This window comes from Cavenderia fasciculata, assembly GCF_000203815.1.
Source record: "Cavenderia fasciculata unplaced genomic scaffold Scf_ET2XIPL01COFD4-5, whole genome shotgun sequence".
Lineage (NCBI taxonomy): Eukaryota > Evosea > Eumycetozoa > Acytosteliales > Cavenderiaceae > Cavenderia > Cavenderia fasciculata.
Window position 1 is genome coordinate 2,917,864 of NW_004457695.1, and position 24,743 is coordinate 2,942,606.

Consider the following 24,743-nt stretch of genomic DNA (forward strand, 5'->3'; position numbering starts at 1 on the left):
AATGGATGGATGGATGGAATGAACGGAGTTATCCTTGTCGTTGTTGTTGATGTTGATGTACTATTGCCGATAGAAGCAGTTTGTTTTCTGGGAGATGTGCTATAAGATAGCATTCATCGTGAAAGTTAACTTTACATTGGCAACAAGTCTTGGTGGTTCTTGTTCTACGCTTTACATCAAGGACTTTGCAATACTGACAAGGATTTAGATCACCTTGAACCAATGCGTGGACTACAGTTTGAGGAGCAGCAGCAGAAGTGGGAGCATATTGGCCTCCATTTCCACTGGTTACGTATGTGGATTGTGTAGCCAATTCTTGTTCCAGTTGTTTAATCCTATCTCTTTGATCCTGGAATACTTTTGATGTAATTGGATTCAAGTGTTCCAATTGTTTTTGAATAGGCTCCTGCAAGCCAAGCTTATCTCTTACCACGTTTTGAGTGAAATCACAAAATCGGTATGTGCTATTGCCTTCAAGGGATTTGAAGATGCAATATGCATTCACCATTGCACGATCCAACTGCGCAAATATGTTAACATGTGTGTATTTGCTTTTTCGATGGGGATATGACCGACAATTTGATGATAGTTGTCCTGACAGATCGACTCCGTGGGTAGTTGCATTGTATTGAGTCTGCACATCGAGCTTTGTGAGTTTTCCTTCTTTTAATGTATATGGATTACAGGCATTTGATAAAAAATATGTTACTTTGCTGTCATTGATGGCGGTGGCACAAATGTCCTGGGGAATACCAGAGTCTTCTTTTGGAAATGCTATAGCAGCCAACTTTTTCTTGTTGTCCTTTTGTACCATGCGTCCTAAACCATCTTTGAAAAGGTACGTTGGTCTAATGGACCTTACAGTCATTACATAATGAATCTTATTGTTGGGATTGTTATCGTCGTTGTTGGAATTGATGTTTTGACTAAAGTTTGATAATACAGTGGCAACTTGTAATGATGTGTAATAGTTATCCATTGCAAACAAATAGTGACTCAATGGTCTATCATCTGTAGCTACTTTTTGTCTGACCCACTCTGCAAATTCGATTGGGATTTTAAGAGGACTATTTGGTGGAAAAGAACTAACCACAGATGGATCTAAATAAGACAATAATAATGATTAGACATATGATGATAATGATGATATTTGTAAATTGTTATAAAACAACATACCTATTGTTACAGATTTTGTTGTAGATTCATCACTACCTCTGTAAAGCCATTGGGTCAATATAAAACCATTTGAGTCAGATAAAACGAAATACTTTAATCCAAATTTGTGTGGTTTATCTGGTTCATACTGCTTGAACCTTACCAAGCCTTTATAAGGGGCCATATATTCATCGATTGATAAACGTAATGATGGGATATAGTGGTTGTTTGAATTTTTTTCAATCATTTGAATGACGGAATCTTCGTCATAGTGAAGGAATTTGAGGATGGACTTAAATCTTTTTCTTGACATTAATGGGCGGATAACAGATGGAGGATGGAAAGGGCTCTTTCTATTCCAATGGTCTTCCGCCCGTGGGAGTTTGACAAGACCCATAAAAAAGGCAATATAAAAGAAATTCTCCAATTGTTTATAGGTAAACAACTTGGTGTTGTCAACCAACTGTATTTCCTCTTGTTCTAACTGTTCTTGAATAAAGCTAAGCCTATCTTGTGGAGATAATCCTTGTGGCATTGTTGATAGAAACCCACGCTTCCAAGTCTCAAAATCAACCATTCTTCCAACAATTTGATTGGTACTCAGTTTCTACTGCATTGGTTTGATTTGAGGTAGATGTGGTAGATGTTGTCGATGATGATGATGATGATGATGATGATGATGATGATGATGATGATGATGTGGTCGATGTTTGCGAGTGGGAGGGTGTGAACAAACGAAGCAGACTGGATCCAAAGCTTGAAGAGGAAGTGGTGGCGGTGGTGGGAGTTGTTGATGAAGATGTATTAGAAAGAATAGGATGTTGGAATTGTTCGTTATCTTCATCAATTATTGTAACTGGCTGGCTCTTTCTTTGATTTTTCTTTTGTTTCTTTTTTCTCCTTGGTGTATCAGCCTCTTTTTCTTCATCATTATCATCATCTTCTTCTTCATTGTATCTTCTTCTAGAAGTTGAATATGTAGTTGTTGTTGTTGATGATGATGATGGAGGCGGCTGTGATTCCTTTGACTTATTCGTGAGAAAAAGTCTTATTTGTTGGTAATGTTGCTTGATGTATTTATAATCCCTTGCATATTTGCTTCGATGGATGAGATACAAATTCGATTCCTCGAGTATGTGGTTGATGACTGATTCGTCGATTATCAAGCTTATTACTTGACTAGGAGTTAATGGTTGATCGATGTTTTTGCTACGTGCTGATGCATTGCTGCTATCCATTTCATAGGTTATTCGATTCGACAATTCTTCTGAGTTTGTATTATTTAAAATAGTCCATTTCTCTTTGAATAGATCCCCTATAAATGTGATAATTGTTCTAATTTGTTAGCAAGTTGTTGGTGAATCATCTATCTATCTATTTATATACATACGACATGGGCATTTACATTGAGAAGTACAACCATTATTATATAACTTGCATTTGCAAGCAGTACAATTCCCCTTGTTAGCGCATTTACATTCAAAAATGGTTGTGTCTTGAACAAAATAGTAAGACTTGGATGCACGTTTGTCCAAGTCCGTTAGGTTATTGAATAATGGGATACGACCGACACTTTCTGGTTGTTTTTTCTTCTTGTTATTCAACTTGTGGACATAAATCAATCTTGTTTGAAGAAATCTATTGAACTTCTGGTGGATTTCCAACTCTTCAGGTGATTCAATGGCTTCAATAGATTCTTTTGCTTCAAACTTCTTGAATAACTCCATGTGGGCATCGAAAGTCTCTTTGAACCATTCAAATTCCTCTTGTAAATCATCTTCTTTGTAGTTGGTACGTGGTTTTAGTGGTGGTTGTTGTTGTTGTTGTGAATACTCTACTTCTTTTTCTGGTACAGGTGTATGTGATCTTTGATATTCTGGTTCAACAAATGCATCATCTTCTAGATCTTCATCGTCAAGTATAGCATTACCATCAAGTAAAGGATTATCATCAAGTAGATGATTGTCATCAAGTTGATTATTATCATCATACTCGGCTTCGATCCCTCCTTTGTATATGCTTCGAAACAATGCTACACCTTTCTTCAAACTTTCAAACATAGTTGTTGCTGCTGCTGATGCTGCTGATGCTGTTGATGATTTATCTGTAAATACTCGTATTTTTGCAATAAAGAAACATATAATAGATAAATAATGTTGAGCGTACACATATTATATGAAGATATGTTAAAATATAAATAGATAAAAAAAATTAAAATATTATGTTATTTCTACCCGCTACTATAGATCGCTGAGCTATTACCAAATGCGGAATTGTTTTTTATTTTTTTTTGACTTTGATCTGAAACTGATTTTGGCATTCAAAGTGTTAAAAAATTTCAAACCCCATTATTTGAGCCTTTATTTCAAAATGAGGAGAAAAAATTGAAAATTTTTACAAAAGAGATTTGAAAAAAAAAAAAGAGAGTTAGTATGACTCAAAAAATGAAATAAATATAATCATACCTTTGAGAGCCCAAATTGTGTTGATGCCTCGGTTTTTACCCTGGCAATTAATTTGTCTTTCCATATCTTGACGGACGGTGACCATTTTTCCAAACTTTAAAAATACCAAGTAGCAGCATATTACGTGCTGCATTAACATCCCGGTTGAAACTTTTTCCACAACCAGTGCACAAAACACGTTTCCAGGACACAGCCATTCTGTGCTTGTTGTGTAGGGACTTACTTGCTTTTCTAATCTCTGGACCATATTTATTCTGTCCGTGTCGATAGTCGAACTTTTTTGTTGATGACGAAGACGATTGGGTCGAGGCAACTTTTTGAGAGTCCTGACGCGATTCAGTCTCCGAACCGGCAACATCTGACGGTGTCACCTTCCTTGTTCGACATTGACCTGCCACATTCAAAAGATTGTGTGATTGGAGTTTCTTGTCCAAATCATCGATGGATTTGAGGAACCCCAACGACTCTTTGTATTCTTTTGAATGGGTGTCTTGCTTGACGAGTGCTAAACGATGCCGGTGGTCACTGCATCGAAGGAAACTATTACCTTTAGCAGCGGATTGACATGCTTCGCTGATAGGTGAGCACTGTTGGACATTGGTCGGTTGGCCTCCATCCTTTTCTTTACCAAGCTTGAGATGGCATTTCTCCAGATGAAAACCATCCTTTGGATCCTCATGAGGTTCGTTGAGGTCATGATGGATCAAGTTTTCCTCCTCTTGGTGGAAAAAACAATCAAAATGTTGCTAAAAAGTTTAAAGAGAATTAATAAATTTAATTAAATGTTTAAATAAAATGATAATTTTAATTAAGAAACTTACTCTTGACGTGTTGTATTCATTAATATAGACAACGGAATATTGTTTGGACTTTAACTTGTTGGCAACAGTCTTGGCTGCAAATGTTGTTACCTTGCCACGAGTGTTGTGTCCAAATTTGGCATTTCCAAAAACTATTTTAAAAAAAAAAGGAAAAGGAAAAAAGGAAAAAAAAAATACATATTAATATATATACACTTTTTAATACATTAATATTCTTTTTGAAAATGATTTATAAATACATACATATGATTGTATTGTCTTGAATGTACTGATTCCTTTCAGAATCGTTCATACTTGAATACTTGGTTGGGAAATGATCTTTAAAGAGATCAAGAATGTAGTTGTCAAATTGTTGGTAAAACTCTTTGTTCAACTTTTGCTTTTTGAAAGCAAAGTTCCTCTTCCAAGATAGTACGATTGGATCATTGATGGCTTCGAAATAGATATCGAAATAATCACAATACTTTTCATAATAGTCCAGCCTAGATTGGAATGTTTGAGGGTTAAGGACATTGACTATATATAAATATATAAATAAAAAAATAATGAATTAATAATTATTTAATAATTAAAATAAAACAAACAAATATTATAAAATGTATACATACACTTGAGAGATGGTAAACAGGATTCAAAACTTTTGATGGCCTTTCCCATATGACAAGAGATTTTCTCTAAAAGAAACTTGGTGTTTCTTTTAACCATAAGAGTATCCATTCTCATGTCCAGAACCTTGTCATCGTGATTGTTAACGACAGTAATTGAGCACGTGTTGGGATCGATACCAATGGCAATGACATCCTTCAAAGACTTTCCAGCAAATTCTTTCTCCATTGCAACTTGCTTGTTGTACAGCTTGTTGGGTTTGTTCCCAGGCTTGTACTTGATTGTTCTAAAAGTCACGGTGGCTGATGCACCATTGGTGGTGACAGACACCTTCTTGTCGAATGTTACTGTGACATATGGTAAAGATGATGAAGATGAAGAAGTAGATGGTGTAGTGGTAGTTGAGGTATTTTCATACTTTACTCCTTTGTTTACTATCTCTTGAAACATTTCTTCTTTCGAAAAAGTTATTGTGCCTTTTGCAAGAAGTGCTCGATTTTTATCATGAGATCCTTTTTTAAAACCATGCAATTTGTTGTGTTGTTCAATTGCATTCTTTGCCTTTTCTCCAGTTTGCAAAGTAGCAGCTACCCTTGCCACATCTTCATTACCTTTATATTTCATTAATGCCTAAAGAAAGAAAATTAGTAATTGAAATAATAATTTGTGAATGTAATAAATATTGAAATACTTACGCTTGCAAATCTATTGTCATTGTTTGTTTTCCTCCTTTCCTCATCCTTTTGTTTTTCAACATCAGTGGGAGGGGTGGCCGGAAGATACACCCTCTTGGTGTTTGTGAAAAGCCTTGGATCGTATTTGTACAAGCCTGGGAAGAGAGTGGCGATGGCATAGCTTGGGTTACCCTCGTGATCTTTTTCGACATTGGCCTTTTTTAAACCCAAACATTTCAAAAGGTTATTAGCATGTTCTCTTGTAAACATGAATTGGATATCAAATCTATTAAAATGAATAAATAATAGGAATAATAATAAAAGTTAATACATTGATTTATAATTAATAGATACATAAATATATAAATATATTTAACCTACCCAAGAGATGGTATAATGGATGAAATATTGATGAGCCCGGGAATAAACACGGTTGGTGTTCGGGTATCGCTAATCTGTTGGAGATCAGCATTTCTTTTTTCTGCCTCTATTGTGATCTTCTTCAGTTCATCCAACTCGCGGATTCGAATGCTGTCATGTTTCATTCTTTGATTGAATTTACCTTTTGGGTTGCGTGGTGAAGATGTGTTGGGTGATGAAGATGGTGAGTTTGTCAAATCATCAACTGTCAAAGATGTATTTGGGGACTTTTGCAACTTGATAGAAGCTTCTCTTCTTTCCTTTATGATAGCTTCCCTTCTTTTGTGAGCATCTTCCTTTTTCTTTTTGATAATATTTTTTCTTCTGCTCACCCGATTGTCATATTTTGCTTCCTTTTTCTTCTTCTTGTCATCTGATAAGTTGTTATACTCATCAATAACTTGTTGGTTATAACCTATAAATAAATAAATAAATAAAAAAGATTGAAAATAAATTAATATATGAATATTATATTAAATAGGTTTGTTTTTTTTTTTGCTTACCACCAAGGATTTCTATGGTTTTGTAGACACCATCTGATAGATCATATGTGACAACACGGTCTGCTTTCTTTTCTTCATCTTCTTCTTCTTCACCTTCTTCATCTTCTTCACCTTCTTCATCTTCTTCACCTTCTTCTTGAACTGGTTGTTGGTCTTTCTCAGCTCTTTTTAATCTCGTATTAGAAAAATTATAAATAGTATCACGAACCAACTTTTTAACCTTTTTAATTTCTTCTTGGTTCTTTCCAAGATCCTTTATCTTCCTATCCTTGTAGGTGTTTAACAACTGTTTTAAATGGTTATCTAGAATAAGAAGAAAAAGAAAAAGAAAAAAGAATTAATAATAGGGAAAATATAAATGATCATAAAACTATATTTATATATTTATATGACATACAAGTTGAAACCATGATATTATTTTTAATGTTGATCACGATCACATTAACCCAGTTTTTTGAGTTGTTACAACGGAACTGTCTCAACTTTTGAAGCATTTGAAGCATTTTGGGTCTCTTTTGCATCTCTTTTTCCAAAAATGGAGCAACATGTTTCATGAAAAAGCATCTACAAAGAAATAAATTAAAATAAATTAAATTAAATTAAATTAGTCACCAATTTAGACACTACTAACCACCTCTACTATGGTAATTAAAATAAATTAAAATCTTACAATGAGTAAATTGAATCATTGGATAGATCCTCCACGGTGTCAATACGAGGTACCGGATGTTTACCCATTGCTGAAAAAATAGCGTCTCCTCCAAGAGCAAAGTATCTTATCATCCATTCAATCGACGTTCTGTCAAATCTAAAAGTGGTGAGATTTTCTTTTAGTTGATCTAAAGAAAAAAAAAAGAGTTAGTTTTTGATTGATTCATTATCTTTTTTTTTCTTTTTCTTTTTCTTGACTTACTTTCATTAAGCTTGCATTGAGTTTGAAAAAACTTAACAACAAATGGAACAGGTGTTCCATTTGACTCAAAGCACTTGTTGTTGGTGGCTATTAGATTGAGAAAAGTTGTGGTTTGATTTCCAATAAAATTGGCCAACTTTCTAATGCTCTGAATTAGTTCGTCGTTTGTTGGTACTGGTGATATTGTTGTTGTTGTTGTTGTTGTTGTTGTTGATTGGTCATCTGTAGTGTCCATATTGTTGGACGTTGTTGACGATGACGATGACGATGATGATGATGATGATGATGATGATGATTGGTCATCTGTAATGTCCATAGATTTGAACGTCCAATATGATGATGATGAAGAGTTTGATTTCTTTTTCTTCTTCTTTTTCTTTTGAGTTTCGTTACTCACAATTGTTGAATACTTCATTACGTATGAAGTGTATGATAATTGAGAGTCTGGTAACGATTCACCCTCTTTGAAGATGATTGATGGTCGATTGGCGTTTGAAGCCTTGTTCTTTCCAGCAGGCTTCCCAGCCTTTGACGTTGGAGCCTTGTTCTTTCCAGCAGGCTTTGACTTTGGTTTGGAAACCGGTGGGTCAACTGAGGAGGAGGAGGAGGAGGAGGAGGAGGAGGAGGAGGAGGAGGAGGAGGAGGAGGTTGTAGTTGTAGAGATGGTTTGATCATCATCATCAGGATCCATTGGAGTGGTAGATGTAAAAGTGGTCGAGTCGTCCTTTTTGACTCTTTTTACTGGTTTCTTCTTCTCCTTTGGTTTTGGTGGTGGTGGTGGTTGATCGAATTCTATTTTTTTCCTCTTGGGAGGCTTCTTTTTGTTGGATGGTGTTTTTTCAGGTTGATCGGGTTGTGTTGTGTTATCTTCGGGGTCGTAAAGACCCTCGAAGATGTTATTCTTATTACTATTATTATTATTATTATTATTATTATTATTATTATTATTATTATTATTATTATTATTATTATTATTATTATTATTATTATTATTATTATTACAACCTAATTTCTCTCGAGGGATGAACAATTTTAAATTTGTAGAGGTGGTATTATTATTATTATTATTATTATTATTATTATTATTATTATTATTATTATTATTATTATTATTATTATTATTATTATTATTATTATTATTATTATTATTATTATTATTATTATTGTTGGTAGTTGTTGAAGATTCAATCTGCATTGAATCTTGATTATTATTACTACTCATTCGTTAAACTTTAAGATAATAGATAGATAGAGATAGATAGAAGATAGATAGAAGATAGAAGATAGATAGATAGATAGATAGATAGATAGATAGATAGATAGATAGATAGATAGATAGATAGATAGATAGATAGATAGATAGATAGATAGATAGATAGATAGATATATAGATATACCTTAAAATTTTTTTGATAACTTTAAATAGAATCGGAAGGGAGTGTGATTGAAAAAAATTAAAATTATTTAGATCAATTGCTCGAATCTTTTGCGAGCCACGTGTGCAATGGTTCACCGAACTTGTGCATGGTGATAAATCAAGCAAATTGATTTTAATTGTTTCGGGGTTTCGGGTCATGTGGAAGATGCCTTCGTTTGGTACTAAATAAGTAAGAAAGCGATACTTGCGACAACATGTGCTATTAATAAGTAACTACTTATTAATAGCACATGTAATACTATTATTTTTTTTATTTATTTTTTTTATACTATCTATATTCAATAGCAACACTTGTTAAATATAATGAAATAAATTAAAAAGATTTAATAATATTAAATAGTCATATCACGAGTGATTCACTACATGAAATATTATACATGAGTGTTTTGTTTCAAAGAGTTTTTGAAATATTTTTTTCTCAAAGTCAGCAAGATTCAAGCACTACAAAAGGTCGAAGGGACCAGAATTGATGGTCGTCTGAGATGTAAAATAAATTTTAAAAAAGTTCACCTTTTTTTTTTGTCCAAACCGACAAGACAACGATATCTTTGTCTATTCTATACTTCTCTATTCTATCTTTATTTTATTTATTCTATTCAATAGTAAACAAGAAAATGTAGCATACAAGGTATAATATAAAAAGATAGTTTATTGATGTAGTTGTATATTCTCGAAAGTTTTGTTCAAATAGCTCTAAACCAGACGAAGATAACAGCAGCGTGAATATTGGTGGATGGTCAAGATAATAAAGTTTGAAAATTAATTTTTTTTTAAAAAAGAAAAGCACTACAACATTCTCCTTGGCAAGACAAATACAATGGTCATAATTATATATATAAATAAAAATTTAAAAAATAATGAAAGAAAGGATTACTCCTTTTTTTCATACTAAAAAAATCGGTACCTCGACGCCGAGGGTTCCTAGTGGACTCGTACCCTTTTTCGAACTTTTTTTTTTTTTTATTTGACCCCCTCGACCTCGACCCAACCAATCGAGAATTCTAAAAAAAGCAAAATCGGTACCCTCGACCTTTTGCAGTGAGATATATGTCTATCTCTATCATTACAATCAATTTAATTTAATTAAATTGATATTAAAAGATATTTAATGAATTATCAATATTATAGATATATTTTTATCTTCATTTTAAACATATTCATCATGAGTTCAGCAGCCCAAACTATCACTGCATCTCCAGCAGCAGTAGCAACAACAACAACAATCACAACACCACCAACAGGAGCAGTCTTTCAACCATTCATTGGCAATCGCGTTAAACCAACATACCCATTAAGACAAGTCCAACGCATTAGAAAACAAATATAATCCACGTTAAATAGACATACAGGTGGCGACCAAGAACTACAATCAGAGGTTCTAAGAAGTTTCAGCATATCTAAACATGGAAGAGGTATCAAGATGTTGCTCGATCCCAAAGGAGAAAAGATCTACAACGATGGTACAGTTTTTATGGCTACAAGAGATTATAGTTGTCTCAACATCATTAGAAAGATGCACAAGGAAGCAAAAGATGGGAAAAAGAATCATTTTACAAAAACACAGTAAGTTGCATATATTATTATATTTAAAACTTCTAGTTCATTTATACTAATTCCTTTCTTTAAAAGAATATTATCATCGGTATCACCTTTTCATACTGCTTCACAACTAAGAGATTTTGGTTTCAAATTTGCAAATGGTGCATTCACAAACGCCAACAAACATGCAAAACAATATGGACCTGGTAGAAACATTAGAGCAGAGGAGTATACACAATTCTGCCAGGCTCTGGGACGATCTGATATCAATAAAACAGATGCCAACAAAAAGAAAATAATGGAGGATATTAAAGAATTTTATGCTCAAACAACGATTACAGAACCTTCTTCAAAATGTAGCACAAAGAACCAAAAGGATGCCAACAATAAGACAGTAAGAGTATCGACACCAATAAGAAAGCTACTGTGCCCATCAATTGCACAGGCATATGCTTATTATGTTGAATTTATTGCGAAAAAGTACAAAGACTGTTCAGACAATGATGAAAAGACACCAATCCATCGCAGTACATTTTACAAGTTTGTACCATCTGATGTCAAAATCTTCAACAACAGAACTGATACTTGTCCATATTGCCATCTATATGACGTGCTCAAGGCAAAAGCAGAAAAGACCACGCTCACAGAAAAGGAAGATACAGATTTTAAAACTTGTAAAATTCACAAGGAATTTGTTGAAAAGAGAAAAAAGGATTTCGAGAAAAAAAAGGAATCATTGACAAAGGATCAAGTCATTGTATTGATGGACTTTAAAGAGAATATTGCACTTGGAATGGGACCAGAAGAACTCAGTCAAAATTTCTATGGAAAACCACAAAGAAGCATTCTGGGGATGGTTATTTACCATAGAGATCCAGCGACAAATGAAGTGGTTAAAGAGCATTTTGATGTTTTTTCAGATGTTTTAAATCATTGTTCGTCATATGTGATTCATAGTATCAAGCTATTCTTTTCCACATCAGAGTTGTTCAAAGCTAGACACTTTTCACAAATCTTCTTTTGGAGTGATGGAGCAAAACATTTCAAGTCTGCCGAGATATTATCGTTTTGTATTGACCTTAAAAAGTCACCATCACAAAGCCTCAATAGAGTGGAATGGCAGTTTTCTGCACAATATCATGGAAAGAGTGATGTTGACAGACACTTTGCAGATCTCTCAAACATCACAGCTCAACAATCAAAATGTTATGATATTTATACTGGCAAAGATTTTATCAAAGGTGGTGACAGATGTTACAGTTAGAAATAACCTTTACAAGTGTTCACAAGGAAGAAAAAAAGATTGTGTACAATTAGAGATCAAAGAGTTTTCTTTGGATTCATTAAAACACTATGATACCTATAAAAATATTGCAGGTTTCTCTGATTATAATGAATTTGTTTTTACCAACAAAAGTGTAGGTTTTAACCTCCTATCATATCCTACCTATAGAAACCATTTTTAACTTGATCATTATTTATTTTAGATGTACATGGGCACTCATGAAGTTAATTATGAACTTGATCCCATTAGATTTACATATAAATTTTTGTCTCAAAAGGTAAAAGTAGGCCAAGAAATCGATATCAAGCGTGGTTTCAAAGAGGTTGGAGTAGAAGAAGCTCAAGTTGTAAAACTCAAACAAAGAATGGTGAATGCTACCAAGATAAAGTTAAATATCCAATCATCTTCCTCGTCATCATCTACATCATCAACAGAACAATATGATGAAAAGACTAGAATTTCAGAACTTAAATCGTTAAATGTAAAACAATTAAAAGTGATTAACAAAGAATGGACTTTTCGTTCAAAGGCTTTGAAAGGAGAAATAATTGATACTATCATCAAATATGAAAAAGAAGCAATCGCAGAAAAAATGGCATTAGCAAGAGCGGAAAAGATTAATCAAGAGAAAAGAGATAATTTAATTTATTTCCAACAACAACATGAAGAAAAGAAAGATAACAAAAGAAAAAACACAGAAGAACAATCAACAAACAATAATATTATAATACAAGAAGAAGAAGAAGAAGAAGAAGAAGAAAGAGTATTCAAAAAAAGAAAAACTCACAATAATGCCATTGTTGATGATGATGAAGAAGAAAAAGAAGAAGAAGCAGCAGAAGCAAATAGTATTAAACAAGCTATAGAAGAAAAAAGAAGAAAGTTTAATGCTATGTTTGTCGATCAAGAAGAGGCAATCCAAACAAGACATCATCCCAAAAAAGATAACGAACAAGATGTAATCATGGGAGATATTGGTGGTGATGATGATGATGATGATATGGAGGACATACCATGCACCGAATTTAAAGATGTTTGCGGCACAACCCCTATTCTTGAATCCATCCAAGAAGAAACTGAAGAACGTAAAAAACTAAAATTGGAGAAAAAGATTTTATCTATTGTTAAGACCTTTGAACAACAAATTCGTGAAGGAAAGAACAACATCACAATCGACAAACCTGCTTCGAAACCACAAGAACAAGGACAATGGAATCTCAAAATATTCTCAATGGACGCTCTCTTTTCTATCGAAAATTTCAAAAATACCATTGACAAGATCATCCAACTTTTGGCCAACTACTTCAAGGGGTATTCACTTGACCAAGGCTTTAATATCTCTCTCGTCCCTATTCTCTAAGCCTCCCAAATTGTTTTATTTTTAATACCAATCGTCAACTAAAAATTTTAATCAATGTCAACCCTTTAAAGTTTTAAATTTGTAGTATGATAACTCGGCCACTCCCTCCTCTTCATCTCCTCCTGGCCTACATCTCTTTATCCTCCTCTGCCTCCTCTTCCACAACCAATGAAAAGAGAAAGAGTTACTCATACACACACACAGTTGACAGATGACATGTTGTAGATATTTAATGGGATTCTCAAAGTTGGGGAACAAATCAAGTATAGTTTGAGTGTTGGGGGGAATTGATCGATTATGAAGCAATGCTTGGAGTGCGGGTTTGTTTCGGTAGGTATATTCATAAGTTTCCAAACAATGCCATTTGTTTACCGCGCGAGGGCAAAGTTGATTGGTCGTCAATTTCTTCTTTCATAAAGATTGTATGTGTTTTCTTTCTTGATGATGGGTTTATTATTTTAAATCTATAACAAGTCTGTATATATTGGTATTAAAATTAAACAAAAAAGTTCATCCACCACCACCACCGCCACTGCCACCGCCACTACCAGAGAGGTCGCCAAGTTTCAATCAATCTCGTATAAATTTTCATAATTTATATCAAGTTTGACCGCTCTTGTGGCCCACCAAAACATCCACCATTACAAAAGTCAACATATGGTTTCAAAATGATTTGAATGTGTATTGAATATATTTTTGTTATTTAATACCTATTTCAATTATCGAGCCAATGCCAAATTTGAAATGATAGGTATGTCAATTACTACAAGTTAAATATTTTATAGTTAATAGGATATACTCACCAATTCATTCTTTAAAGATAGTTTGTGGTTGTAATATTAGTTCAACTATATTTATCTAAAGGTTACAGTGAACCTTTTCAAACCTATTTATATATGGAACTCCAAATGACCAGCCAATTATTATACGTTGATTTCAATGATCTATAGTGGTCCAATATATATACATATTTTTTGATAGTAGCGCGCTGTACAGGTATGGAATCTAATTTTATTTTTATTTCTTCCAACTTTACACATTTTTAACTTTTTTTGCCAATTATAGATATGATATCGATATAGTAAATATTCACCTCACCTACTACTAGTAGGTGTATTGTAACATTGCTCACAAGACTATAGATGCCAAAATTCATCCAGTTGTATTTAAAGAGATAGGTTCTATGATTACTTTGAACTTCAAGGTTGAACATTACGAGTCAAATGAATATAGATCCTATCAGAGATCTGATCATTTGATTTCAACATATAATGATTTAATCTTTATTCAAGGATCCTTTGACAAAGAACCAAAATCTTTTATAAATATATAATATAAATTAAAGTAAGACTATACACTACTATGAAATATTATACATCACTAACCATTATTCTATTGTTTAAAGACAATAGAAATAAACCTCTTTTTTATAATTATAGATTACACTTGTGGTTATATTATTATTATTATTTAAAAAGACACTACAACTCCTTTTGGTTGGTGGGAGGATGTTCTAGTGTCTGCCAAATGGTCACGCTTCGGTGTGGGAAACTTATGAATTCTACCCTCTATCCCTCTTCCCCTCCCCCCCCCCCCTCTATATATATACAATTCTCCCCTATTTTAAATCATTTCAGAATTGGGAGCTGCAAGTACATTGTTCATTTGACTCAAAAGGACTACTCTACGGCATAGCCAACGGAGTTCAACTTGTCATTTGGTTCACAATGGGCATTTGCTTGCAGCTCCAGGCTTGGGTCTGGATACTAATATTTTATTTATTATCTATATATTGTTGGTGTTTTTTTTTAGAATGAGAAACATTGTGAGATTGAGACAAGAGTAATGGTAGCTCTATTGATTCTACTCATATTTCTTTTCCTCTTTTTATTTATCCCTTACAGCTTTATAGTTCAATATTTAATCAAACAATACATCCATATATGGTACCTATCCATAAATGATAAAGTTTAAGTATCATGTAGACTTCAACATAGTAGTAGTATATACTACAACCACCACTCAATTACTAATACATATTTTTAACATAGGTCATCCTTACTATTTTTCTATAGAACCGATTGATCTTCTTCTTAATCAACCGCTGATCTATTAAAGTTATGTATATATTCATAACATAAATTAATTTCAAAACTAACAATTCCAATCTATCAGATATCTGTTTAATGAGACTAGTCAACAAATCGGTTCATACTATAGCTGATAGTCTTGTATTATAGCAACAAAGGTGGTTGTTTGGTCATCAACTCTACCCACCTGAATTAGAATACAAAGTTAAGTAAATTCATCACAATACAACTATCAAACCCTCAACTAATCATATTCATGCCATATTATACTTTAAATATAGAATCAATTGATTAGAGACGAGTTGGTCCATTTTTAAAAACTGTAAAGATATGTATCTTGTAAAATTACTGTCATAAATACTGTTTACTAATTATTATTTATTATCTTTTAGAATGGATGGTTTTGATAGACCGAATGCGAAATTGTCCATGACCACTAGCCTTGATGGGTTTTAAAAGAGCTAATTACAATAATACTAGTATGTACCAAATAAATAACCATGATATCGATATAGATTAAGCTACCATTACTCTTGAGCATTCACAATTGTTTTGAGATTGACCATTCCAAATATACTAACCATCTTGTCTAGCGTTGCTGGATGTGGCATGCATTGAACACTGCCGACACCAGTGCATATAATGTTGAAGATTCAAGGCGCCTACACCTCTTGCGTTGGCGCTTGTCTTTTTATTTGATTAATCGTGATCCGATCCATGTAGCACGTAGTTTTATATGGTTGCATGTTTACTATATGAGATAGGCTTTGAAGAATAGCATTTTTTTTATTTGAATAATCTTTGAAACGACGATCCAATATCACCAATAGATACAACTTTTTGTGCTCTTTCTGTTTATATCATTTGTTTTTCCAAACAATGCTTTCTAGACCTCATCTTAGCCCATGGCTAATGGCGACTTTACGGAAAGTACTTTTTAGAAGGGTGAACCTCTCGCAAATTTTTTTGTCAACCATTTGATAGATAATGAAAAGATCTATCGATTGGTAAAAGAATAATTAAAAATAAAGAAGACCATAGAGAGAAATAAGTTTTACAAATAAATAGATTCTGAGGCGGTACTCCCAACCAAAAATTTTCAAAACCCCCAAAGAAAATAAATGCTCAAATGAACCAAAAATTTTAAAATATAGAGTGAGGTGGGTTATTGTTTAGTTTATTTAGTTGTGTGTAGTATTAGTTATATTTATCAATTATGAGTAATAATAATAATAATCACAATCCATTTCTATTACATAAAAGAATATGCGAAAATAATAGAGATGAAGTAGTAGAACTATTAAAGATTCCCTTTTATCGAGAGAATATTGATTTAAGAGATGCTCATGGTTATCCTCCTTCACATTATGCTGCTCATGTAAATATACAGATTTGAACATATCATCTGTTACTAGATAGATACTAATACCTCAATTACTTATTCTCTCAGTTTGGTTATGTCGAATTATTAGCAATACTAATTGAAAATGGAGCAGACCCAACAAGAAAGAGTACAATGGGATGGTCACTTGTTCAAGAGGGAATAGGTAGAAGAGACAGAGAAGTTATTTCATACCTATTACAACATACTAAAAAGAAGATACACGATGAATTTAAAAAGAGAAAACCACAATTGTTAAAAGCTCTCTCTGAAATACCTGATTTTGAAATGGGTACGACATATATATATTTAAAAAAGATGTACATTAAAAACATTTATATTAACTTTCATTTTATTTCTTTAGAAATTCATTGGGAATTTAAAAGTTGGGTACCATTGGTTAGTAGATTTTGTCCATTTGATACCTATAAAATATATAAAAAAGGATCATCTTTTCGTGTAAATACAACGATTGTAGGAGTAGAAGGTATTACTTTTAAAAGAGGTCAATTATCTTTTATGTTTATTGGTGATAAAAGTATGATAAAAAAAAAGAGAGAAAGAGAGCAAACAACAATTATTGGCAATTAATAATTTACCTTTTTTATTTTACTTTAGAGAGATTGGTAACAGTTGATTTTGGCAAAAAAGAATACGCAGAAGTATCATTATTAAATGTAGATGAAAACAATGTAGATGATGAGGTGGATTTATTAATGAATAGTAAAAGTATTACAAGAGTAAAATTACTACAAGACGATATCAAATTTGAAGCCGCCAAGTCTTGGTTTGGTTATGAAAAGTTTGAAAAGATTGGAGGCGATCAAGAATGGAATTGTCAATTGTTTAATGTATCAAATGTAGATTTGAAAATAATCTCTAGAAAGAATTCAAAGGACAAGGGAGCAAACGATAAAAACAACAAAAAACATAAAGAGATTGAGGATGTAGGCGGAGGAGGAGTAGAAACTTCAACCACCAATACTGGCATCTCAGAGACTGGTCGTAGCGATTTAAATTCTCCAGAAAAAAACTCAGAGACAATGAAAGAATATATTGCTAGAAATCACGACCTAGCAATGAAACAAAAGGCTAGAGAAAGTACAATGCGTAACAAAGTCAATGCAAAAGATTATTTTGAAGTCCCAGACTCGTTTGACATTAACGTACCAATTACAGATAAATCTAAATTCAAATCATTGGGTTTATTATGTGATGGTGAATCTGTAAATGTTAAACATAAAAATTTTCAAGTAATTATCAAACATTAAGAAATTGATCACAACAATTCAACGTAATTTCGATCATTAACATATATCTTTTCTTTTATTATGTTATTTTTTAGGGATGTGTTTGGATTTCAAATGAATTCCCAAGAAAGATTACAGATTTATTACCAATTTTTGAAGTATTGACACCAACCAACAAATTATTTAGTCGATTGTCTGAATTTATTTCTCTAAAATTCCCAATGGAAGGGTTCCCAGTTAAATTGGACTTTCCTGTTGTACCAACTATTACAGCCACTGTAACATTTAACAACTATATCGAAAAAGAAATAGATCCACAACATTTTGAAATTCCGGTTGATTTTATCAAAAAGAAAGATTTATTTTCAAACAATAATTAGAAAGTAGAATAATCATTCAAATCTTTCCACATACGCCAAATCAACCTTTTTTGTATTTATTAATTTTGTTAAAATATTTGATAATAAAAATTAATTTTGTTTTATTATTATTTTAATTTATCATTTCTTTGTAAAAGAGTACCATTGATTTCGTTTGAAATTAATAAAGCGAGACCTTGGAATTCGAGCAACGAGTTTGTAGAGTATTCTTCAAAATTTAATCTTGTAATATTCAATAATAGGGATTTGATATCCATATTGCTACTGTTGGCTTGTGCAACTCTGTTTTGAATGACCATCATCTCATCATCTGGTGAAGCGGGTGCAGTTTTTGAGGAACCTGGTGGAGTTGAAGTTGATAAAGAGCTCTTTACAGGTGGTAGGTCTATATCAATTTCTGGAATAGTTGTATCATGATCATCATTTTTAATTGGTGATGTCGATGTAACAATTGATGGTCGACCACCATCCATCTTCTTTCTTTTCGTTACTTTTTGATCATTTTGTACATTTGGTTTTTGATTCTTTACAAAATTATCTAGACAAATATTAAATTGTTAGAGAATAAAATTATTATTATTATTATATATTTTTTTGTTTTTAACATACTAGTAATTGGAAGATTTGATTTATCTTGAAAAGTACAAGTATCTAAACTTTCCAAAGTAGCATTAATATCTGGTTTTTGTTGTTGATTGTGATTAAAATCACTAGATGAGAGTGGTATTTTAATGTCGACTTTTTCCTTTAATCCATTTAAAATAGAATGAAGAGTAGGAGTATAGTTCAATTTATAATTTGGACTTTGTCCAAATGTTTGGTTCCAAAAACTTAATGTTGAATCCATAATTGATTGTTGTCGAGATTGAAAGGCATTAACAAGTAGATCGTTGAATTTGGCCAGTAGGTCATCATTGTAACCTTCGTTTTTTACAATAGTTGTGGCAGAGTTTAGAATATCGCTCCACAGTTTGTTGAATGCATTCTTTACCAATGCGATCGATGATTTTGCCTCTTTACTAATATCTTTTGGAGGTGACTTCATGTACAGGTTGAATGATGGATTAAATATTTCCAACAAACCAAATAATTGTTTGGATTGTCCATTTACTTTTTTCTCAAAGATTTGATTTAAAATGGTAATGATTGATTTCACATTACCTCCAATACTTTGATTCAATTCATAATTTACCCAATTTAATTCAATTAAAATGGTATTTAAAAATCTAAATGTATCACTATATCTATAGAGAGAGAGAGAGAGAGAGAGAAAGGTATATTAGAAAATGATAAAAAGAGTCGAGTTATTATCTGTTTGTCTACACTGACTTTGTAAAAATATCATCAGATGATTTGTTTTTTGTTGTAGTTGTTGAATTAAAATCCATCAATTGTAAAACGGAAACTATTGTATCTAAACAAAAGTCTAGATTTAATTGCCATCTAGTAGTAGAGATATTTTCAATGATTTGATCCAAACAAACAATTAAAGATGTTTTGATTGAAAATACTCTATAAAATGATTCAAATAGATTCTTCCAACATTTCTTTAAATCTAGTATTGTTTCACTTGAAACTTTTAAAGAATCCAACATTTTAAATGGATATACCAATACCATTCTCAATGATGTTAAACTTTTTTGATTTATCATATGTGATGACATGAATTGACTCTTTTCAAAACTATTAAATATTATCGTTGCTAAAGAAAAAATAAAAAAGAATTAATAAATGAAACATATATATTATTTTTTTTTGTTTTACCATTTAAAATCCAAAATTGTAAAATGAAATCAATTGAATCAATTTGATTATTTTCTTCAATATTAATAATATCCAAAGCAGATACAATTTTTAAAAGTAAATCTGGGGAATTTGAACATGAAAACTGTATAGAATCATTTAAAATAGTTTTGATTGTAGTTTTTAATTCTTTATCCTTTACATTTATACCAATATCTAATAAATTTGACATTATAAAATCTAAATAAAGAAAGAATTAATATATTATTTAATTTAATTTTCTTTTTTTATATGTTTTGCATACCAAAAGGAGTAAGTTGTTTTTGTTTTGATTTTTGTGAATAATCAATGGAAAATAAAATAGATCTTGGAATTGATCTAATTAAAAATTGTAATACAGTTTGTAAATATTGAATATTTAAACTATTTTGACATTGTTCTTCCATGATGATTCTATTTGCAATTCCTTCAAATGTTTTTAAAATGTTTTGAATTAATTGTTGAATGTTGCCATTGTCTGAGGATTCCTTGTTACATATTTCTGATACTCGATCCAAAAGTCCTTGCCAAATCTCAATCAATACATCTTTGGTCTTTTCAAGTGATGTCAATAAAACCTTTTGTAAAAGTCCAAAATTTTGATTAATCCATTGACTTGAAATAAATGAATCTTGAAATGGTTCAATAGCAATTTGATATGATTTAAATATAGTTTCCCTCATTTTTGATTCTTTTAATAATATTATTGCTAAAAAATAAAAATAAATAAATCAATAAATAAATAAATATTCATAGTAGTCGATCATTTTGTATTTCTTTCATACATAATAAATTTAAACAATCCAAACCAAAATCATTATCTTCAATTAAAAATGTTATAATTGGTGAAGCTACAATATGAAATGTCTATAGAAATAATATTGGGTTAATAAATAGTATTATTATTATTATTACTTTTAAGTCTACTTACATTTGGTAAATCACCACCAAGAGCATTTAATAAATATAACCAAGTGATAAAACAATTTAATTTAACATTTGAATTTGTTTCTCTTTTTAAACCAAGGGATAGAGGAGTTGCAATTAAATTTAATCTTTTTGGAATGACCAATGATTTTTGTCTAAGAGCATCAATTAAATATCTCCAAGATATAAATGTTTGACATCTCAATTCTGGATTTTCCAAACATACAAACCATTTCTAAAAAAAAAAAAAATAGAGAAATAATAATTAGTATTAATATTTTTGTATAGTTTTATTGTTTTACATACTTCAGGTAATTTTAAAATTTTGTTTATAATACTATTACTAAATAATTCTTCACCAAGAAAATAGATAAAATAACCCCAGATCGTTGCACAATGAAGTTCATTTTTATCATTTAAACTTGTCAACTTGCTAATAAATACATCTATTTCTTGTATGAGTCCTTGTGTCAACTCTTTGTATACTTCTGGTGCAAACAACTCGTGTGGTGGAGCAGGCAATATCAATCGCTTGATCATCTCTTCTGACAGTTTGCCAACATCGCCAGAGGTGCTAGAGTTGGCCAACATCTTGTCAAAGAGCAATGGAATCCATTTATGAGCCATGGGAAGGAATATTTGTGGGTTTTGAGCATAGATGTGAGTGAATGACAATAAAACCTCTCGCTCAATGGTTGGTGATCCAAATGGTACAGTCTCTAGTATATTACAATAGGTCTTTGCCAACTTTGTACTAATTGGACCATTTGGAAATGCTTGTGACGTTAAACACCAAACTGCAAAATTACATATATTCTTATTCTTGGTAGTTGATATTGTATTCTCTAATAATATTGATATATCTTTTATTTGATTTTCTTAAAATAATATAGAAATTTAGTCTTCCTTCTTCTTATTTGGTATATTAATATATATATATATTTATATTATTTTTAGTTACCTAATAAATGACCAACAATAAATTTACTATAAATAAAGTAACCTAGACAACGTAAAGAACTGATTGCTAGATTATCACTACTTGGTTGATTGTTGTTTGATGATGATATGTAGTATTGGTAGATCTTGATATAAGTCGTAATGGTTTGAGGTGTCAACTTGAACGATTGTGATATGGTATCATTCTCTACGTGTTCCTTTAATAAACCAAGTAATTGGTTGAATGCATCTCTTGCTTCTTTACCTGTTGAACCTCCTCTAACACTAGTCTCTAGTGTCTTGAGGATTGTATCCATATTCTATCTCTTCTCTTTGTTACTTTAATCTAACAATGACAACCTTTGCAAGATGCAGTGCTAAAAGACAAATGCCATCCTCTTCCACGAAATTTTGGCGCCAAACAATACAAACTTTTCAAGATCATCACATTCATCAAATATTAAAACACACATATACCATACTACCTACCTAACATACATATATACATACATTTATATAATACATATATAATATCTTTATCTTCATTATGATATGATATCAGTCGGAGAAGATATTTTTTTGTCGGGGATTTGTTTGGTTGGTTGCCAACAACGATCATTGTATAATGACTACAAGAATACCCTCACCTCACATCACTTTTAAACAAATACAAAGAAGAAGAAGATGGTGATGAAAAGGATACCTATTCTTTTGTTAATATTAACAACTGTGGTGATGGTAGTTCATTGTCAATCGATATCAACTAGTAGTACGACTATAGTTTATCCAGATGATCAGAATCTATATTATACTGGACGTGTTGATAAACAAGACTCAAATGTCTACGTTTTTGATTGGTCATTTGTAACAATCAACTTTATTGTTACTGGTACTTTATCTATTAAAGCTTCCTTTTCTACTTCTGTAAGTTACAACACAATTGAATCAATTGATGCAATTTTTATTAACTCTTCCTCTTCTTCTTCTTTTGTTTTGGTTTAGAATACTGTTAATCCAAATTTATTCAATGTTGTTGTAAATGATCAACTTTTGGATATACCAATCACTATCAATTCAACAAATATCCAAGTGATCACATTACTCGATGATTTAGATCCACAATCCTCTTACAATGTTTCAATATCCAAGAGAACTGAAGCTGCTATGGGAATAGTAAGCTTTTATGGCCTAGAAGTCGATTCAACTGCTCAATTTACTCCTTTACAACCTTCTTCTAGAAAGATTGAATTTATTGGTGACAGGTAAGAATGAATGAAAGAAAGAAAGACTTACTTTAACTAATATCAGCTGATACTTTGTACTTTTTTTTTTTAGTATAACATGTGGATATGGTATATTGGGTCTTGGACCATGCAGTTTTACTCCAGAGACTGAGGATAGTTATGTAACGTATGAAGGTTTAATTTCTAGGGCATTGGGAGCAGAGTTGTATGTTGAGAGTTGGTCAGGTAAAGGGATGGTTAGAAATGTTGGTGACAAGAATACAACGTCTCAATATCCATTCCCATACTATTACAATTTCACAGTTGCAAATAATGCATCTACTATTTGGACGTACGAGGGATTCCAACCAGATGCAGTGGTAATCAATCTTGGAACCAATGATTATTCTACGCAACCAGCACCACCCCAATCCATCTTTACCCAAGGATACCTTGCATTTATCCAACTTTTAAAATCAAAATACACAAACAATCCAACATTCTTTTTGGCATGTGGACCTATGATAAGTAATCCTTGTTGTCAATATGTAAAGGATATAGCCACACAAACAGGATCTACTTTTATCAATCTCCAAGGTCTCCTTACACCAGAAAGTACTGGTTGTGCAGGACACCCAAATCAACTTGGTCACACCTATATGGCTAAAGTTGCATTCCCAATCATTCAACAAACAATGGATTGGTAATAATAATAAATAATTAATACTAAATAATAATAATAAATAATAATAATAAACAAAAATTATGATTAATTTATTTGAATCCAAATAAACTGTAAGAGAGAGAGAGATACTAATCTCGGTGACCATGATGTTCTCTTTCCACCAAGAACAACTTTTTAATTAAACCAAATAATACTAATAATATACTTGTACCTGTTATGTGAAAGAAATACAATATTGTAAACTCAATAATAGTAATATATAATTATAATAGGTCATTCTATTTCATACCAAAGAAAACATATTTAAATAGCGCAAAGAATCCACCAGCTCGTAACAACATGATTGTGTTGGGTGATGGCATTGAATCGAGTGGATGTTTGGCATTGGTATAGGTACCCATATAATCGAGAATGATAAAGTAGTGTGTGATATTCTCTGCATAGTCTCCCAACATGTAGAGTAGTGGCACTGTATTGAGTATACTCGATGGCATTGTAAACGAAATGAGTGCACATGGTAGATAGGTCAATAAAAATGGAATAACAATGTCATAACCTTTTGTATAGAGACCTAGGTATGTCTCCTTTTCAGCATAGGTCATCTGAGACATTACCTTGTGTCCCTTTTCAGGACCATACCCAAAGAAACTATCCAATGCTGGGTTGCCACCCATACGTCCCACTACATTCTCTTGCAGCAATATAAATGTATATATTGTAACCAAGAATAAAACTATAAAGATAACTTTACTTTTAGTTAATCTTTCAATAGTTGATGATACTCTTTGTAAAGTCGACATTGCAATGAATATATATAAGTAAGACTAACTATCTTTGTTGATGATGATGATGATGATTATTATTATAATAATTATTCAAAATATAATAAAAAGGTGAAGAAGTAGAG

The 24,743-nt window shown here is 31.8% G+C and overlaps 6 protein-coding genes across 6 annotated transcripts; 3 read left to right on the forward strand and 3 right to left on the reverse strand.

Annotated features, from left to right (window-relative positions):
* Positions 1-28: 28 nt before the first annotated feature.
* DFA_08735 (uncharacterized protein) lies at positions 29-8,779 on the reverse strand (the record flags this gene model as incomplete). Its single annotated transcript, XM_004356167.1, has 17 exons — positions 29-1,101; positions 1,177-1,644; positions 1,730-2,183; positions 2,331-2,470; positions 2,546-3,259; positions 3,621-3,714; positions 3,848-4,252; positions 4,442-4,572; positions 4,685-4,957; positions 5,050-5,284; positions 5,396-5,677; positions 5,743-6,007; positions 6,103-6,556; positions 6,645-6,947; positions 7,042-7,208; positions 7,315-7,483; positions 7,558-8,779. 17 exons carry the CDS (start codon positions 8,777-8,779, stop codon positions 29-31), a joined length of 6,849 nt encoding a protein of 2,282 aa, XP_004356220.1.
* A 1,378-nt stretch (positions 8,780-10,157) lies between these two features.
* On the forward strand, positions 10,158-13,179 carry DFA_08736 (uncharacterized protein; the record flags this gene model as incomplete). Its single annotated transcript, XM_004356168.1, has 5 exons — positions 10,158-10,302; positions 10,345-10,558; positions 10,595-11,793; positions 11,852-11,934; positions 12,022-13,179. The coding sequence occupies 5 exons, from the start codon at positions 10,158-10,160 to the stop codon at positions 13,177-13,179; spliced, it is 2,799 nt and encodes a 932-aa protein (XP_004356221.1).
* Positions 13,180-16,485: 3,306 nt separating this feature from the next.
* Positions 16,486-18,280, forward strand: DFA_08737 (uncharacterized protein; the record flags this gene model as incomplete). The annotated part of the gene is made up of 4 exons (XM_004356169.1): positions 16,486-16,647; positions 16,720-17,188; positions 17,269-17,903; positions 17,996-18,280. The coding sequence occupies 4 exons, from the start codon at positions 16,486-16,488 to the stop codon at positions 18,278-18,280; spliced, it is 1,551 nt and encodes a 516-aa protein (XP_004356222.1).
* A 107-nt stretch (positions 18,281-18,387) lies between these two features.
* On the reverse strand, positions 18,388-22,245 carry DFA_08738 (uncharacterized protein; the record flags this gene model as incomplete). Its single annotated transcript, XM_004356170.1, has 9 exons — positions 18,388-18,818; positions 18,890-19,524; positions 19,610-19,982; positions 20,045-20,263; positions 20,328-20,771; positions 20,848-20,929; positions 20,994-21,224; positions 21,296-21,867; positions 21,951-22,245. The coding sequence occupies 9 exons, from the start codon at positions 22,243-22,245 to the stop codon at positions 18,388-18,390; spliced, it is 3,282 nt and encodes a 1,093-aa protein (XP_004356223.1).
* Positions 22,246-22,663: 418 nt separating this feature from the next.
* DFA_08739 (esterase) lies at positions 22,664-23,858 on the forward strand (the record flags this gene model as incomplete). The annotated part of the gene is made up of 3 exons (XM_004356171.1): positions 22,664-22,852; positions 22,931-23,190; positions 23,264-23,858. The coding sequence occupies 3 exons, from the start codon at positions 22,664-22,666 to the stop codon at positions 23,856-23,858; spliced, it is 1,044 nt and encodes a 347-aa protein (XP_004356224.1).
* Positions 23,859-23,964: 106 nt separating this feature from the next.
* On the reverse strand, positions 23,965-24,636 carry DFA_08740 (uncharacterized protein; the record flags this gene model as incomplete). Its single annotated transcript, XM_004356172.1, has 2 exons — positions 23,965-24,029; positions 24,126-24,636. The coding sequence occupies 2 exons, from the start codon at positions 24,634-24,636 to the stop codon at positions 23,965-23,967; spliced, it is 576 nt and encodes a 191-aa protein (XP_004356225.1).
* Between the last annotated feature and the right edge of the window lie 107 nt (positions 24,637-24,743).